The following is a 17,732-nucleotide window of genomic DNA, read 5'->3' as shown; positions in this document are numbered from 1 at the left end:
TATGCTTGTCGTAAAAGGCGAGTAACGGGATCAGGTGGTCAGGTTCGCTGACTTGGTTGATGCAGGGTCATCGATCCCAATTGCATGGATCGATGCTCATGATATCAATCAATGGATTGTCTGGTCCAGACTCGATTATTTACAGACCTCCGTCATATAGCTGGAATATTGCTGAGTGCAGCGTTAAACAACAAACCAACCAACCAACCATGATATTCTCGGACAATATGATACGAGATACACACTTACTTGTATCAGTTTATATTTTAATTCTGCATCAATTAATATTTAAATCCCATTACTGTAGATACAGCTGAAATAACGCCAAGTGCTGCATAAAGCACCATTAACTCACTCACTGACTGATTTATACATTTTCAATAGAGCAATGCCAATGGAATCCGACTGAAGAATCTGATCTTACAAGACGGCGTTGTTCAGAGTTCGGTGGACTATATTCTCATGCATGCCCCGGCCATCAAAACACTCCTGGCGTAAGTGTCTGTTTACCTTAACCTACAATACTAGGGGCCCAGGGAACCCCAATTACTAATTTCAATGGCTAATCTGAGGGTCCTGTAAAGTAATGAATTGGTGTATTGTTAATAATTACTTAAATTACAGGAAGTATATTTCCTGTCAAGAATTTGGTTCAATGAACATTATTGTGTTTCCCATGGTGGCACCATGTATAAATTTTTTATGTCCATTCTATACATTTTTGCGTTTTTGACGAACATTTGTGAGTACTGGATGCACATTTCTGCGTCCTGTACTCATCACTCTTGCATGTTCAATAAGTGGCCTTTGGAACTTGCTGTTATTGAGCTATAGTGTATGATATGGTACGACCACAGGAACTTGATATTGCTCCATGTAAAAATGTACGCCCCTATGCTACATAAAAGACACAGGATCCATGGTACCACCACCTCACACAAGCATAGAAGGGTCATCTATGGTCGTACCCACAGGAACTCGAGGGGTGCACGGGTGGCCCAGTCGTCTAAGACGCCGTGATTCGCTGTGCAGAGTTGCGTCCCTTGGTCACGCCCGAAACCTACGATTGTGGGTTCGAATCCCGGTTCACCCCAATTATGTTTCTAGGTTTGTCAGCACCATACCCGTGGTCGGGGGTTTCACCGAAGTGGTAAACGTCTGAGACCTGCTTCACTTCGGGCTTTCCTCCCACATTAAGCTGACACGCCGTGATATAACTGGAATAATGTTAAAAGCGGCGTTAAACCCAACTCACTCACTCACCCACTCACAGGAACTCGATATTGCTCCATGTAAAAATGTGATGACCCTTCTATGCTTGTGTGAGGTGGAGGTACCAGGATCTTGTGAACAAAAATCAATGGATAGTTTTCAAGCATGGGAACAAACTAACCTATCACATCTAGCAGGTTTTGTGTTGTTTTATTGTTGTTTAATCAGCTGATTGGCTTAGTTCAAATAACAGTCAAGTTCAAGATGTTTGAATGAGGACTTATTCCAACAAAAAATTCAACAAAATGTCTAATTATTTGATTTTAATCAAGGACCACATTTTGTTGCAGGACTGACTCTGAGGTGTGGAAAGAGTTCATCAGCAAGCAGTCCCTCGGATATGCTCTCCGTCTTCTCACCGGGCTCTGTACCAAACACAAACTGACCCAGGTGAGTAGTTAGCTCACCTTCACATATGCAATCAATTGTTAACTTGTTTTATCGTGAGTGGGAAGGTTACAAATTCATGGGTGATAAAATGAAATAGAAAGATCAAAAGTATACAGTCAATCAAGCTTATGGTGATTGATAAGCTTGTGTTTTAATTCCTCATTTAGACCCAAAATTATCCAGTATGTTCCTAGTTGCTTCATTTTATGAGATGGCATCACTGCATGAGTCATTGTCTGAATCTGTTGAGATTTTTCTCTATTATGTTTATCCTTATCGTCTGTAGGGGGCACGGGTGGCTCAGACGTCTAAGGTGCCGCGATTCACTGTGCAGAGTTGCGTCCATTGGGCACGCCAGAAACCTGTGATTGTGGGTTCAAATTCCGGTTCGTCTAGATTATGTTTCTAGGTTTGTCAGCACCATACCCGTGCTCGTGGGTTTCACCAAAGTGGTAAACGTCTGAGACCTGCATCACTTCGGGCTTTCCTCCCACATTAAGCTGACACCCAATGAAATAACTGGAATACTGTTAAAAGCGGCGTTAAAAACCCAACTCACTCACTCACTCACCTTATCAGCTGTAACTTTGCATGATAGAGACGGTGGTGATAGAGTGACTTTAAATATGGCTTCAAAGAACTCCCAATGTGCAAACGTTATAGTTGTTCAGTGAACACAAAACCTTATCAGCAGACAGCCTTAATAGGATTGCAGAGAGAGACCCATGATGATCCGGGTAGAGAATAGGTCTTTAGCAACCCATGATTGCCGTAAGAGGCGAATATGCTTGTCTCAAAAGGTGACTAACGGGATCAAGTGGTCAGCCTCGCTGACTTGGTTGATTCATGTCATCGTATCCCAATTGCCTAGATTGATGCTCATGATGTCAATCACTGGATTGTCTGGTCCAGACTCAATTATTTACAGACTGCCGTCATAAAGCTGGAATATTGTGGAGTACAGTGTTAAGCAACAAAGAAACAAACAAACAATGCAGAGTGAAAACGTAGTGGGACCAAGAAACAAGTCAACCTTTGGTCACTTGTCATTTTCAGACTTTTTTCTTTAGAATTCTTTCTTTTAGTTGATCAGTATTTCATCAGCATTTGAAGAATCTTTTCTTTGTCATGTTGAATGCACTGAGACCTGTTTCAGTGCCCCAATGTGAAGCTCCTTGTAAGTGTCCCCTGTTTCATATTAGCTAGAATAAGAGCGCCTCCGTGGTCTAGAGGTAGAGCGTCCGCCCGGAGAGAGGAAGATCCAGGATTCAATCCCCGGCCGATTGGTCTTGAATTTGCTTCAGGGGTGCTTATTGTAGCAGGTTGGTTAACATGGTGAATATGGTACTGATGAATTTGAACATGTGCTGTGTATTACTCTGCTTTGGCTCTGTTTCCAGGACCTGATAGCAGAGAGTTGTATCCCCATCCTCCACAAGCTGGAGCAAGTCTCGTCTGACAAGCACATCGGGACGCTGGCTGAGAATCTCCTGGATGCCCTCAAGAGCAACGAGTCTGCTGCCAGAAAGGTGAAACATTGCTGCAGAAACACAATACAACAGGGTTTATACGGGTCATTTTGTCATGGAAAGTAAATCACTGAGTCACAAAGCAGCCCTATGATTATATATTTGCCTGATTATGCTTCTTGGTTTGACATGACGTGTACTTTGGTTTCACCAAAGTGTGAAGACCTGCACCACTTTCCTGGGCTTTCCTCCCACATCAAGACCGCCTCTGTGGTCTGGTGGTAGAGCGTACGCCCGGAGGGCGGAAGGTTCGGGTTTCGATCCCCAGCCATGCCATACCAAAAGACGTTAAAAGATGGAACTTGTTACCCTGTCTGGCTCTTGGAATTAAGGGGCTAAAACAAGGAATGGTCGGCTCGGAGTCGGTATACTGTGTCTGTGTTGAGTATTCATTTTAAACTGTTGGTATCTCAGTGAGCTAGCAAAGTGGGAAAGTAAATCACTGAGTCACAAAGCAGGGTTAGATGTGACTGCCAGTCTGCTAACTGTTTCATTGGCATTCTAGACCTAAATAAGAAAACATGCATCTTTATGGATAACAGCTTCTGGTTCATGCATTTGGCAATGTTTCCATGTAGATTTCTACACTGTTATCAAGCTGGAGTGTGTGCTGTAATGATCATTGCTATTGATGATGTTTAGATTGAGGAGATTCGACAACAGACGAAGGCGGAGAAGAAGAGGTTAGCCATGGCCGTCAGGAAGAAGCACCTCGGAGCTCTCGGGATGACGGTGAGCTGGAGGCCTTTGATGTTGTTATTGTCCTGAGCCAATGAAGTGGTCTTAGCGCTAAGGCAGTCTTGACTCACATACTTAGACTTACAATTGTTTTAATACTAAGATCACATTGGGGAGTGAGATGTGGGCTTTGTTCACTAAGTGGTCTTAGCGCTAAGGCAGTCATGACGCACAAACTTTAACTTAGACTTACAATTGTTTCATTACTAAAATATCGTTGGGGAGGGAGATTTGGGCTTCATTCACTAAGTGGTCTTAGCGCTAAGGCAGTCATGACTCACAAACTTTAACTTAGACTTACAATTGATTCAGTACTAAGATCACGTTGGGGAGCGAGATGTGGGCTTTGTTCACTAAGTGGTCTTAGCACTAAGGCAGTCATGACTCACATACTTTAACTTAGACTTACAATTGATTCAGTACTAAGATCACGTTGGGGAGCGAGATGTGGGCTTTGTTCACTAAGTGGTCTTAGCACTAAGGCAGTCATGACTCACATACTTTAACTTAGACTTACAATTGATTCAGTACTAAGATCACATTGGGGAGCGAGATGTGGGCTTTGTTCACTAAGTGGTCTTAGCACTAAGGCAGTCATGACTCACATACTTTAACTTAGACTTACAATTGATTCAGTACTAAGATCACGTTGGGGAGCGAGATGTGGGCTTTGTTCACTAAGTGGTCTTAGCGCTAAGGCAGTCATGACTCACATACTTTAACTTAGACTTACAATTGATTCAGTACTAAGATCACGTTGGGGAGTGAGATGTGGGCTTCATTCACATAATGGTCTTCACAGTATGACTGTCATAAGTCGTGTTACAGTACAGGAGTTACAATCATCTTAGTGCAATGATCATTTTATGGAATACTTGGCTGAGACCGTACACAATGGTTCTGATGTATCCTATCCTCTTTGATCATCCAGGGGGCATGAATGCCCCAGTCCTCTAAGGCGAAGCAGTTGTCTGTGCTGAGTTACATCCCTTAGGCGTGCAAGGAACCTATGATTATATATTTGCCTGATTATGCTTCTTGGTTTGACATGACATGTCCATTGGTTTCACCAAAGTGGGAAGACCTGCACCACTTTCCTGGGCTTTCCTCCCACATCAAGACCGCCTCTGTGGTCTGGTGGTAGAGCGTTCGCCCGGAGAGAGGAAGGTCTGGGGTTCGATCCCCAGCCATGCCATACCAAAAGACGTTGAAAGATGGAACTTGTTACCCTGTCTGGCGCTCCACATTAAGTGGCTAAATCAAGTACTGGTCGGCTCAGAGTCAGTATACTGTGTCTGAGTGGAGTATTCATGTTAGTGGGCTAGCACTATAGAATCGGCTTTAGTCCAGACCAGTACAACCAGTCAAACACAAACGTGACGTTAAACCCCCTTCTACCTCACCTCACCTCACCTCACCTCACCTCACCTCACCTCACCTCACCTCACCTCACCTCACCTCACCTCACCTCACCTCACCTCACCTCAAGCTGACCTGCTGTGATATAACTGTGCTTCAAGGAAGGGGGATCGTGGGGTCCTCCTGTAGTATTTTAGTTTGGGGACCATTTCAACTTTAACATTAGGATTTATGACAAGGACCCCATGTCTTTCATGCTTAATTTTGAACACTGTGTAACTGTATAACTGTTCAAAGTACATGTATCATAAACCAACACAGTCACTCCTGTTTCAATCTGTGGGGAATCCAGTTAGATTTGGTCCCAGCAACCTGTGCTTGTCGTAAAAGGGGACCAAATGGATCACATGGCCAGCTTGTGCCTAACTGCATGGATTGTTGCCCACTATCAATGTCCAGACTGACATCATATAGTAGGAGACCCGTGAAGATCCGGGGTAGAATAGGTCTTCAGCAACCCATGCTCACTGACTTGGTTGATGCATGTCATCAATCCCAATTGCGTGGATTGATGCTCATGATATTAAACACTGGATTGTCTAGTCCAGACTCAATTATTTACAGACTGCCGTCATATAGCTGGAATATTGCTGAGTGCGGCATTAAACAACAAACCAACCAACCAATCATATAGCTGGAATATTGCTTAGTGCGGCATTAAACAACAAACCAATCATATAGTTGGAATATTGCTTAGTGCGGCATTAAACAACAAACAAACAAACCAAATACTCCTGTATGTGCCCTGTTGTTACTCCCACCACTGACTGTTGTAGACGAACGAGAAGGGGCAGGTGACGGTGAAGAGCACGGTGCTGAAGCAGATGGAGGACTTGAAGGAGGAGACGGGCCTCACCTGCTGCATCTGTAGAGAGGGCTACAGGTACCAGCCTCAGAAGGTAAACCTGCACACCTTGACCTGACTTCAGCTAGGCCAGGTGACTCCCATCCATAATTTACGGAGGTCCCATGCAGGAATATGGGAGTCTGGGTTGACTGCTGACCTGAACATGACATATGCAGGCTTGCAACAGTAAATAAGTGGTTATCTAAGGAGGCCTTTTAGTCATAAATGGCTTAAAAAAATAAATAGTTCAACAAAAAAAGGGTTTGAATACAAGGTTCAAAGTCATCTAAGGTTATCTAAGGAGGCCTTTTAGTCATAAAAGGCTTAAAAAAATAAATAGTTCAACAAAAAAAGGGTTTGAATACAAGGTTCAAAGTCTCAAAGTCTGAGATGGAAGTTATACATGAATAACGATTCCTGTTGGAAAAGCCCCCCTCCGTGGGCTAGTGGTAGAGCGTCCGCCCGGAGAGCGGAAGGTATGGGGTTTGATCCCCGGCCGCATCATACCAAAACACGTTAAAAGATGGTACTTGTTGTTACCCTGTCTGGCGCTCGACATTAAGGGGCTAAAACAAGGACTGGCCGGCTCGGAGTCAGTATACTGTGTCTGAGTGGGGTATTCATGTTAAACTGCGGCATGGTATCTCAGTGGGCTAGCACTGTAAATCGGCATCAGTCCGGACTAGTACAAGCAGCCACACCACACACACACACGTACATGCACGTCGTTATATCAGTGCAATAATCTTGGACGCGACGTTAAACCCAATTTCACCCCACCCTACCTCACCTGTTGGAAAACTGAAGCAGAGCATCATTCAGCTTATGGAGTTGTTACACAAGGGCTAGAAGCTGAGAAGCAGATGCCATTGCAGTTGGTTTGAAGACATGTTAAGCTTGTTAAGCATGAACAGATAGCTTAAATGTGACTGACTTCATGGAGCTTAAACAATTTTTCACAGCACGTGCTGTCCGCTTGTTCAAAACGAGGCCAATCGGACTCACAAAAATTAAGGTCTGATTCGGGAGATAGCTCTATTCCTATCTTCCTATAATTCAGCATATATAATCAGTGCTAAAGAAAACCCATTGCTATGTGTTATCTGCCACCTGCAATTCTTTCACAAAGTATATGCACATATTTGTCATAAAACATGATTAAGAAGATTGAGCGCGTTGTACCTGCAGGTGCTTGCCATCTACACCTTCACCAAGAGAACAAACCTGGACGAGTTTGAGAACAAGACCAGGAAGTCCGTGGGTTACACCACCGTGTCCCACTTCAACGTCATACACGTCGAGTGTCATGCTGCTGCTGTAAGGTAGGTGACAGGAGGATGAAGAGTATGGTAACCTTGGTAACTCGAGATGTCAAGTTTCAGACGTGAATAATGCTGACATTAGGTCATACACGTCGAGTGTCATGCTGCTGCTGTAAGGTAGGTGACAGGAGGATGAAGAGTACGGTAACCTTGGTAACTCGAGATGTCACGTTTCAGCCGTGAATAATGCTGACATTAGGTCATACACCTCGAGTGTCATGCTGCTGCTGTAAGGTAAGTGACAGGAGGATGAAGAGTACGGTAACCTTGGTAACTCGAGGTGTCAAGTTTCAGACGTGAATAATGCTGACATTAGGTCATACACGTCGAGTGTCATGCTGCTGCTGTAAGGTAGGTGACAGGAGGATGAAGAGTATGGTAACCTTGGTAACTCGAGATGTCAAGTTTCAGCCGTGAATAATGCTGACATTAGGTCATACACGTCGAGTGTCATGCTGCTGCTGTAAGGTGAGTGACAGGAGGATGAAGAGTACGGTAACCTTGGTAACTCAAGATGTCAAGTTTCAGCCAGGAATAATGCTGACATTAGGTCATACATGTCGAGTGTCATGCTGCTGCTGTAAGGTAGGTGACAGGAGGATGAAGAGTATGGTAACCTTGGTAACTCGAGATGTCAAGTTTCAGCCGTGAATAATGCTGACATTAGGTCATACACGTCGAGTGTCATGCTGCTGCTGTAAGGTAGGTGACAGGAGGATGAAGAGTACGGTAACCTTGGTAACTCGAGATGTCACGTTTCAGCCGTAAATAATGCTGACATTAGGTCATACACATCGAGTGTCATGCTGCTGCTGTAAGGTAAGTGACAGGAGGATGAAGAGTATGGTAACCTTGGTAACTCGAGGTGTCACGTTTCAGCCGTGAATAATGCTGACATTAGGTCATACACCTCGAGTGTCATGCTGCTGCTGTAAGGTAAGTGACAGGAGGATGAAGAGTACGGTAACCTTGGTAACTCGAGGTGTCAAGTTTCAGACGTGAATAATGCTGACATTAGGTCATACACGTCGAGTGTCATGCTGCTGCTGTAAGGTAGGTGACAGGAGGATGAAGAGTATGGTAACCTTGGTAACTCGAGATGTCAAGTTTCAGCCGTGAATAATGCTGACATTAGGTCATACACGTCGAGTGTCATGCTGCTGCTGTAAGGTAAGTGACAGGAGGATGAAGAGTACGGTAACCTTGGTAACTCGAGATGTCAAGTTTTAGCCGTGAATAATACTGACATTAGGTCATGGTTGCATCGTCTTTCATTTAAAACATCGTCCTTGATACACTTGATCTTTCAACACTCATGGGCAGTATATATATATCCTTGCGTACTGTGTTTTCGTGTCCCAAAGAAGTATTTCTCATTACGTGTCTAATAACAATCGCAATACTAAAATTAAGTCTTACCTTTGAGAACATTTATTTCTGTTTACAATTGGATAGTCAAATTACCACATCTTGTCAATTTGATTGTGACAAGTCAATCAGGCGTTACCTTATTCAAGCCCCTCAATTACAGTCAAGTTAAAAAGAGATGCACGTCATGATCAGTCACATGACATTACAGACAGGAAGTTTACAAACAGCAGCCGATACATCATTGCTGCATACAATTGTTCTGAGCAAAATTATCATCAGATCAAGTTTGATTAAAATGTGCTTTAGTGAAAAAGTAAATTTTGAGGTATTATTGAATATCTTGCCTTGTGTAGCTTAATTCGTAAAATAACTTCAGCGACAGTGGTGAACACGTTGATATCATCAGTGGTCTTTGAAGTGTCTACTTTGATTACGCATGGTAACGTATTGTTTAGGGGCTCAAAATGAGGTAAGGCTCGAAAACATGTTATGTGGGGATACAAGAATGTTTGTTGTTGAGAAGTCATCTATGAGTGTCCTGTTTCAGACATGCACGGGGTAGAGAGGAGTGGGAGAGTGCGGCACTCCAGAATGCTAACACCAAGTGTAACGGACTCCTCCCCATGTGGGGTCCGCAGGTCCAGGAGTCCGTCTTCGCCACTTGTCTCGCCAGGTGGGTTCAACGTGGCCATCTTGTCAACTTGAGTCCTGTAACTTCCACTCAACGTTGAGTTCAATTTTGTCCTTTTCAAATCAATTATGGATGGAAACTTAGTTGGTTACTTTATGTTGATGTAGACCCTTAGTACTTGTCATAAGAGTTGGTGCCTCGTAGCTGTAGCTATATGACGGCGGTCCGTTGGTAACTGAGTCCAGACAATCTAGTGATTGACAAGAGCATTGATCTACGCAAATGGGATACAATGACATACATCAACCAAGTCAACGAGTCTGACCACCGCATCCTGCTAGACAATTCTTTCGACAAGCATGGGTTGCTGTGGACCAATTCTAACCCGGAATCTTCACGGGACTAACCATTAAGCAGGGGTCGATTTAACTGCTGGGCAGTTAAAATTTCAAAAGGCTTGCTAAAACGTAAAGTAGATAGCCCATCTGGCTAGTCAAAATTTCATCCCTTCTTGTATGTTGAATTGTTTTATTTGGATCTTCTCGGTAGAATGACTAGCCGCCATTTTGTAACGTTGTGTACAACAACTTCTATATTTGCTCAAATATCAAAATGAAATGTGTCAAATGGAAGACAAAATTTAATCTTAGAGTGTAGGAAAAATCATTTTAGGGGTGAGTTTTTAGAACCCGGCTAGCTGGCTACGTGACCTCGGGTACAGACTCTTCGTGGCCTCCGCCATTTAGTTGTAGGCCAGTTTGGAGAATGGCCTGTAACTTTAAGGAGCAAGCTCTGTTGGCTACATACAAATTAGTTGTAAAATCTGCCCGTTAAGCATTACCATTCCGTGTTGAGGTGTGGACAAAGCAGTGTTAACCCAAGCTGCTCTGTGTTTGCAGACACAACAACTATCTACAGGAGTGTACGGGGGTGCGGGACCCCAGCCATCTCTACACTGTGCATGATATCAAGCTGCTGCTCATGAGGTTCGCCCAGGAGAAGTCCTTCAGCGACGAGAGTGGTGGCGGCGGCCGACAGAGCAACATGCATCTCGTACCCTACATGGTTCACATGGCCCTCTACGTTGTCAACACGTAAGTTTATTTCTACATGATGTTACGCTGCTGTCAACGTGTTGATATATTTGTCCAAAAGCATGTAACACCCAACATTATGACATGATATCCATACAGGACTGCATGCTGCCTTGAGTGTTTACAAGACAGGGTCTGGCCAATCAGGTCTCTGTATTCGTTAAGAAGGAAGATCATCTCTGTTATGAATGGACCGCCTCCGTGGTCTAGTGGTAGAGCGTCTGCCTGGAGAGCGGAAGGTCCTGGGTTCGATCCCCAGCCACGTCATACCCAAAGACGTTAAAAGATGGTACTTGTTGTTACCCTGTCTGGCGCATGGCATTAAGGGGCTGAAACAAGGACTGGTTGGCCTGGAGTCAGTATACTGTGTCTGAGTGGGGTATTCTTGTTAAACTGCAGCATGGTATCTCAGTGTGCTAGCACTATAAATCGGCATCAGTCCGGACTAGTACAAGCAGCCACACACACATACATACACGTGCATGTACATCGCTATATAAGTGCAATAATCCTGATTTCACCTCACCTCACCTGTTATGAATGAGTGTCTTTCTCTTCTAGAACACGCTCTATGACAAGGGATGAGAAGAATGTGCAAACCTTCCTCGACATGCCGAAAGAAAAATGGATAGAAAACTGTTTTGAGGTAAGGGTGTGCCACTGAAGGATTCTTCTCTTGCTGCTGCAACTGTGTGTTTGTGTTAATTACATGGATGTCTGTTGCCGGATTCCTTTTACCTATATTACTTTGAAGTATTACTCTCTCACTGTTGAAACCCATCTCACTCACTGTTGTAGCATTGTTGAACCCCACCCACTTACTCACTGTTGAAGCAGGATTAAACCCCATTCACTCACTGTTAAAGCAGTGTTAAACCCCACCCACTCACTTACTGTTGAAGCAGTGTTAAACCCCACCCACTCACTCACTGTTGAAGCAGTGTTAAACCCCACCCGCTCACTCACTGTTGAAGCAGTGTTAAACCCCACCCACTCACTTACTGTTGGAGCAGTGTTAAACCCCACCCACTCACTGTTGAAGCAGTGTTAAACCCCATTCACTCACTGTTGAAGCAGGATTAAACCCCATTCACTCACTGTTGAAGCAGTGTTAAACCCCACCCACTCACTCACTGTTGAAGCAGGATTAAACCCAATTCACTCACTGTTGAAGCAGGATTAAACCCCACCCACTCACTGTTGAAGCAGTGTTAAACCCCACCCACTCACTCACTGTTGAAGCAGGATTAAACCCCATTCACTCACTGTTGTAGCAGTGTTAAACCCCACCCACTCACTCACTGTTGAAGCAAGATTAAACCCCATTCACTCACTGTTGAAGCAGTGTTAAACCCCACCCACTCACTTACTGTTGGAGCAGGATTAAACCCCATTCACTCACTGTTGAAGCAGTGTTAAACCCCACCCACTCACTCACTGTTGAAGCAGGATTAAACCCCATTCACTCACTGTTGAAGCAGTGTTAAACCCCACCCACCCACTCACTCACTGTTAAAGCAGTGTTTAAACCCCACCCACTCACTCACTGTTGTAGCAGGATTAACCCCATTCACTCACTGTTGAAGCAGTGTTAAACCCCACCCACACAACTCTCTGTTGAAGCAGTGTTAAACACCACCCACTCACTCACTGTTGAAGCAGTGTTAAACCCCACCCACTCACTCTCTGTTGAAGCAGTGTTAAACACCACCCACTCACTCACTGTTGAAGCAGTATTAAACCCCACCCACTCACTTACTGTTGAAGCAGTGTTAAACCCCACCAACTCACTGTTGAAGCAGTGTTAAACCCCACTCACTCCTCACTATTGAAGCCGTGTTATACCCCACTCACTCCTCACTGTTGAAGCAGTGTTAAACCCCACCCACCCACTCACTGACTCCTTGACTGACTGGCATCTACTGTGTGCAGGCCGAGGGTCCACTGTACTACCCTGTCCTGTCCATCCTGGTGCACTCCCCGGAGAAGTGGCAGGAGCACCGTGTCAAGTACCTCAAGAGGCTGTTGGTGCTGGCCCATGTCAGGAGTGTCTGTCAGGTCGGCGCCAAGACGTAAGTTTCAACATCTGTCAGCTCAGATACTAAAACAGTTGATTTGATTAGATACAGATCAGATAGTCTCTTTTCTGTCGGGAAATCCCTTCTTTGGTGTGATTAGGTTAAGAACTTCGTAGTCTGGATTCTGTTTGTCTGGAAATTCAATCTTCGATGTGATTAGATGAAGAACTTAGTCTAGATTCTGTTTGTCTGGAAATTCAATCTTTGGTGTGATTAGATTAAGAATTTCTTAGTCTGGATTCTCTTTCTCTGGAAATTCCATCTTCGGTGTGATTAGATTGAGACTTCCTTAGTCTTGATTCTGTTTGTCTGGAAATTCAATCTTTGGTGTGATTAGATTAAGAATTTCTTAGTCTGGATTCTCTTTCTCTGGAAATTCCATCTTCGGTGTGATTAGATTGAGACTTCCTTAGTCTTGATTCTGTTTGTCTGGAAATTCAATCTTTGGTGTGATTAGATTAAGAATTTCTTAGTCTGGATTCTCTTTCTCTGGAGATTTCATCTTCGAGAGGATTAGTTTAGAAGCTTCTTAGTCTGGAAACCTCATCTTCAGAGTGATTGAATTAAGAACTTATTCATGTCAACAAAAGACATTCTGGGTTAGAATAGGACCCCAGTAACCTATGTCTATCATTGCAATGTCACAATATGGATCAGGTGGTTAGGCTAACTGATTTCAGGGTCATATTCCAAATGGATGGAACATTGCTCATAATATCACTCACTAAAGTGTCTACTGATGTGATATTGCTGAAATACTGCTGACCTTGGCTTAAGACAACATTCATCGTTCGTGTTTTGATTTCCGGATCTGGGGTAACCCTGTGTTCTATGTTCCAGTGTGCCAGTGAATGACAAGACTCCCAAGGAATACTCGGTGTATAAGAATGTCCTCATCTTCTTCGGCTTCCTCTGCAGTTTCTATGACAAGATCCTGAAGGTAAGACTTGACCTCCATCAGGCATTCATTGTTTTATTACTTTGTATACCGATCTGCCAACCCCCTAATTCTCAAAAGTGATAATATTTGAGAAGGAAATTATTTCAAAAATTCGTTATTGTTGGTCCAGGGTGTTTATCATAATGAAAGAGCTTACTAATACACTTGGACCTCCAGAATAGGTGCCTTAGGACTTCTGAAAATCTTTACTTGAAGACCTTTGCAGATTGTTGGAAGAAAGCAGAGTAATGGTCACAATTGCATTAGACCCTCTCGATGGTCTAGTGGGTAGAATGTCTGTCCTGAGAGTGGAGGTCGGGGGTTTATTCCAGAAGACGTTAAAGATGCTACTTGGTGTGACCCTGACCGGCACTCGGCTTTGAGGGGTTTAAACAAGGACTGGTCGGGGTTGGTTTACTGTGTCTGAGTTGGGTATTCATGTTAAGCTGTGGCATGGTATATCAGTGGGCTAGCACTATAAAACTGGCATTAGTCCGGACTAGTACAAGTAAACCCCCCTTCCACATACATGCACACACACACACACAGGTGCATCACTATATATGTGCAATAATCTTACACACTGCGACATAAGATCCAGTTTGGACTTACCTCACAAATGCATTACCTATGAAGTTGATGTTGACTTGTGCAAGAGGCAATGGTGGCCCAATGGCCTAAGGCCTCACAGCTTATACAGGATCCACTGTAGTGGTTCAAGTCCTAGCTTAACCTAGATTATGTCTCTTGTTTTGTTTGCACCATACCCATGCTCATTCCCACCAAAATGATAAATGTCTACAACATGCAGCACTTCAGGATTTCCTCCCACACTTAGGTGAGGCCATAAACCTCTCTCTCACTCGCTCCCTCGCTCGCTACTGTTGAAGCAGTATTAAACCCCACCCACTCAGTAACTGTTGAAGCAGGGTAAACCCCACTCAATCACTGTTGAAGCAAGGTTAAACCCCATTCACTCACTGTTGAAGCAGAGTTAAACCCCACTCACTCACTTTTGAAGCAGGGTTAAACCCCACTCACTGTTGAAGCAGGGTTAAACCCCCTCTCACTCACTCACTGTGTCTACAACATGCAACACTTCAGGATTTCCTCCCACACTTAGTTGAGGCCATAAGTCACTCACTCACTCACTCACTCACTCACTCACTCACTCACTCACTCACTCACTCACTCACTCACTCACTCACTCATGTATGTACCTTGTATAGGTTTACCACCATGGGGATTCTGGGTAAGAATTTATCCCAGCAACCTATACTTGTAAGATGCGTCTACATAGATCTAATGGTCTGGTTGACATGGTTCATTGTGTGTCGGGGCAGTCGGGTAGCCTAGTGGTTAAAGCGTTCGCTCGTCACGCCGAAGACCTGGGTTCGATTCCCGACATGGGTACAATGTGTGAAGCCCATTTCTGATGTCCCCCGCCGTGATATTGCTGGAATATTGCTAAAAGCGGCGTAAAACCATACTCACTCACTCACTCATTGTGTGTCACCATAGCCCGATGCTGTGAAATGTTGCTCAGGATATCAATCACTGGTTTATCTGGCTCTGACTCCATTCTGTACAGGATGTCGTCTTACCGCTGGAATTTCAGACTGTGTCAGCAAACAAACATTGTTACCAATTCCATGGTACTCATTTTCCAGTTTCATAAGTGAGTTAAATTCTTGTGCAATATTATGTGAAGTGCCAGTAATATCACTTACCTTATTCGACTTAATAAGTGCCCCTCTCTAATAAGCGCCCACAGCTATATTTGCTAATATATTGTCTAGTGAACAATCCCAATTAGCACCCCTTCCTATTGTTCAATGTACACAAGACTTTATTATTCCTGTATAATACTTGTGTTATATGCATCCCTAATTATGGGAAATTAAATTCTGAAAAAATATATCTGTCGTATATAAACATTTCAGGCTGTCAGCATAAACCTTGAAATTTACGATCTTTCAACTCTGTCGTTTTTCACCAAAATAATATTCTAATAAGAGCCCCCTATTTCTAATTTAGAGAGCGCCCTGGGCGCTTATTATGTTGAATACAGTATATCTCAAGGCTACAAACTAACAGAAGTATCATGTATAAAACCACAGTACCTGCTCTTCATTGTCCTAAATACTTCAATTGATTCATGTGTAACAGTGTACCTACTGGACAGAAAAAGCTATTTATGAAAAAAAACATTGAAAAAATCAATAACTGCACAGTGAGTTAAAAGTCAATGAGCTCTTTATGATCTAAGCAACGTTCGTGGATACAGTATTTAAACTTATCTTCATTCCAAGCTGGACAGGCTATGTAGTATTTTCATGTACACCTTTGTCTCTAGTGACATGACAAGTCATTGAATAGCCTGAGAAATACTTCTGTCTTAATATTAAAAATGTTGATTTGATTTATTGGAGACCTTTGTTTTTTTCAATGAATAAAGAATGAGTAATATTGTACACAGAGTTATCTGAACATCTCCTCCCATGTTTTAGGGACGTGGTGTTAACCATGGCAGATCCTGTGTAATCATGGGCTGTATTCTGAGTCATACATGCTGCATATCATTACCATATAAAGCTGTCACCTGAGTTAGTGAGTTGGGATTATGGCCGCTTTGAACAATATTTATGATATGGCATGTCAGCTTAATGTTGAAGGAAATACAAAGTTATGATACGTGTTAGATATCATCTCTTTGCTGATGATGACAAGCATCGGTTTGGTGCTGAAAGGCAAAAGATGATAATTTGAACCCCTGAAAGGCAAAAGATCATAACTAAAGATTTGAACTCTTGATGAGCTGATCCTGACCCAGCTAAGGGACACAACTCAGCTTGTTGTGATAACTTAGACCTGTGGAAAATCGATGGTCCTACTTCTCACCCGATTAATATTATATGAAGTTCAAGGTTTGAGACAAACTGATTTTCGATATCAGACTTTTAGAAATATCAGGTGTTCGCGAAAAGGTGAGCGTGTCCTGTCCCAATGGTGGCACCCATCACACACACATGCAAAGGCAAGTCAATTGTTCACCTGAAAAAACACAGGAACATATGGTACAAGTCAAAATGGGAAATTGCATCAGACATCATTTTTGTCACTGTTGCGTCAAATTAGGAAATGACCTGCACATGTCTACAATGAAATGTTTTGAAAGCTTTACTGAGGCACCTGCATCACTTTGGGGTATCCTCCCACATCAAGCTGGCATGAGTTGATACAGCTGGAATACTGTTTAAAGCGGACCAGATCACTAACACACTCCTTTTGGAGTGTCACTATATGTGTTGTTTGATTGAAAATGACATAAGCAAATTGTTTAGCCCTGTAAAAAATACATCAGATTGTATATACTTTAATCTGTTTTGTTGCTTGCATAAAGAGAAATTGTTTTAAAACTAGTTTTTTTAATCTTATGTAAGTAACAGGGTTAAAAATGTAACGCGCATCAAAGACTTTAAGAGTCTATGTAATCGGTAGTTCTTCATGGCTACAAAGTTACAAAATCGTTAAGTCTTGAGAAGCTCTGTTCTAAACGTGTACACTGAGGGTTGAAAGAGTTGATCTCTGATAGGGGCTAACACAGCAGAGCCCTGGCTGTGTATGAAGTGAAATGCTAAGGCTGCTACAAATGATATCTAATCACTGTGTACTTAGGTGATCCGTGTTTACACATTCTGGGGTAAACATCGCACTTGCTTAAGCTACAAGTTTACTGGGACAAATATCATCTACATGGAAACTTGGGACAGTGAGAGGCTCGCCAGGTATCCCCAGCCTTGACCACTCGGCTATCTGATAGGGCCACGACATCCGGAGATGGGATTGGAATGAACTCGGACATCCTGCTCATGTAGTCTTGCCGGCTTTTGGTGCTGCGTCAGTAAAGCTTGATTTCTTGCCAAGATAAGTTTGAGATCATAGTCAGGGTGGTTTAATGCTGTGTTCAGTAGAGCTGAGTCCTGACCAGGATAAATCTAAGATGCTTGTCTGGAAGGTTTGTTTCTGGGATAAATCTAAGATGTTAGTCTTGGGGGCTTGATGCTGTGTTCAGAAGAGCTGAGTCCTTGCTTGGATAAA

The 17,732-nt window shown here is 43.3% G+C and overlaps 1 protein-coding gene across 1 annotated transcript in view; it reads left to right on the top strand.

Annotated features, from left to right (window-relative positions):
* The window catches only part of LOC139459674 (E3 ubiquitin-protein ligase UBR4-like), a 159,208-nt gene that overhangs the window by 128,056 nt on the left and 13,420 nt on the right, over nt 1–17,732 (top strand). Inside the window, exons 107-117 of the mRNA XM_071241293.1 lie at nt 385–494; nt 1,563–1,662; nt 3,063–3,191; nt 3,834–3,923; nt 6,125–6,247; nt 7,384–7,517; nt 9,436–9,561; nt 10,419–10,613; nt 11,175–11,259; nt 12,546–12,685; nt 13,532–13,631. Of these exons, the coding sequence (XP_071097394.1) occupies nt 385–494; nt 1,563–1,662; nt 3,063–3,191; nt 3,834–3,923; nt 6,125–6,247; nt 7,384–7,517; nt 9,436–9,561; nt 10,419–10,613; nt 11,175–11,259; nt 12,546–12,685; nt 13,532–13,631 (1,332 nt within the window). The remainder of the gene's footprint in view (nt 1–384; nt 495–1,562; nt 1,663–3,062; nt 3,192–3,833; nt 3,924–6,124; nt 6,248–7,383; nt 7,518–9,435; nt 9,562–10,418; nt 10,614–11,174; nt 11,260–12,545; nt 12,686–13,531; nt 13,632–17,732) is intronic.

This window comes from Haliotis cracherodii, unplaced genomic scaffold, assembly GCF_022045235.1.
Source record: "Haliotis cracherodii isolate W230 unplaced genomic scaffold, xgHalCrac1.p SCAF_13, whole genome shotgun sequence".
Taxonomy (NCBI): Eukaryota; Metazoa; Mollusca; class Gastropoda; order Lepetellida; family Haliotidae; genus Haliotis; species Haliotis cracherodii.
This window is presented reverse-complemented; position numbering and strand designations above follow the sequence as displayed.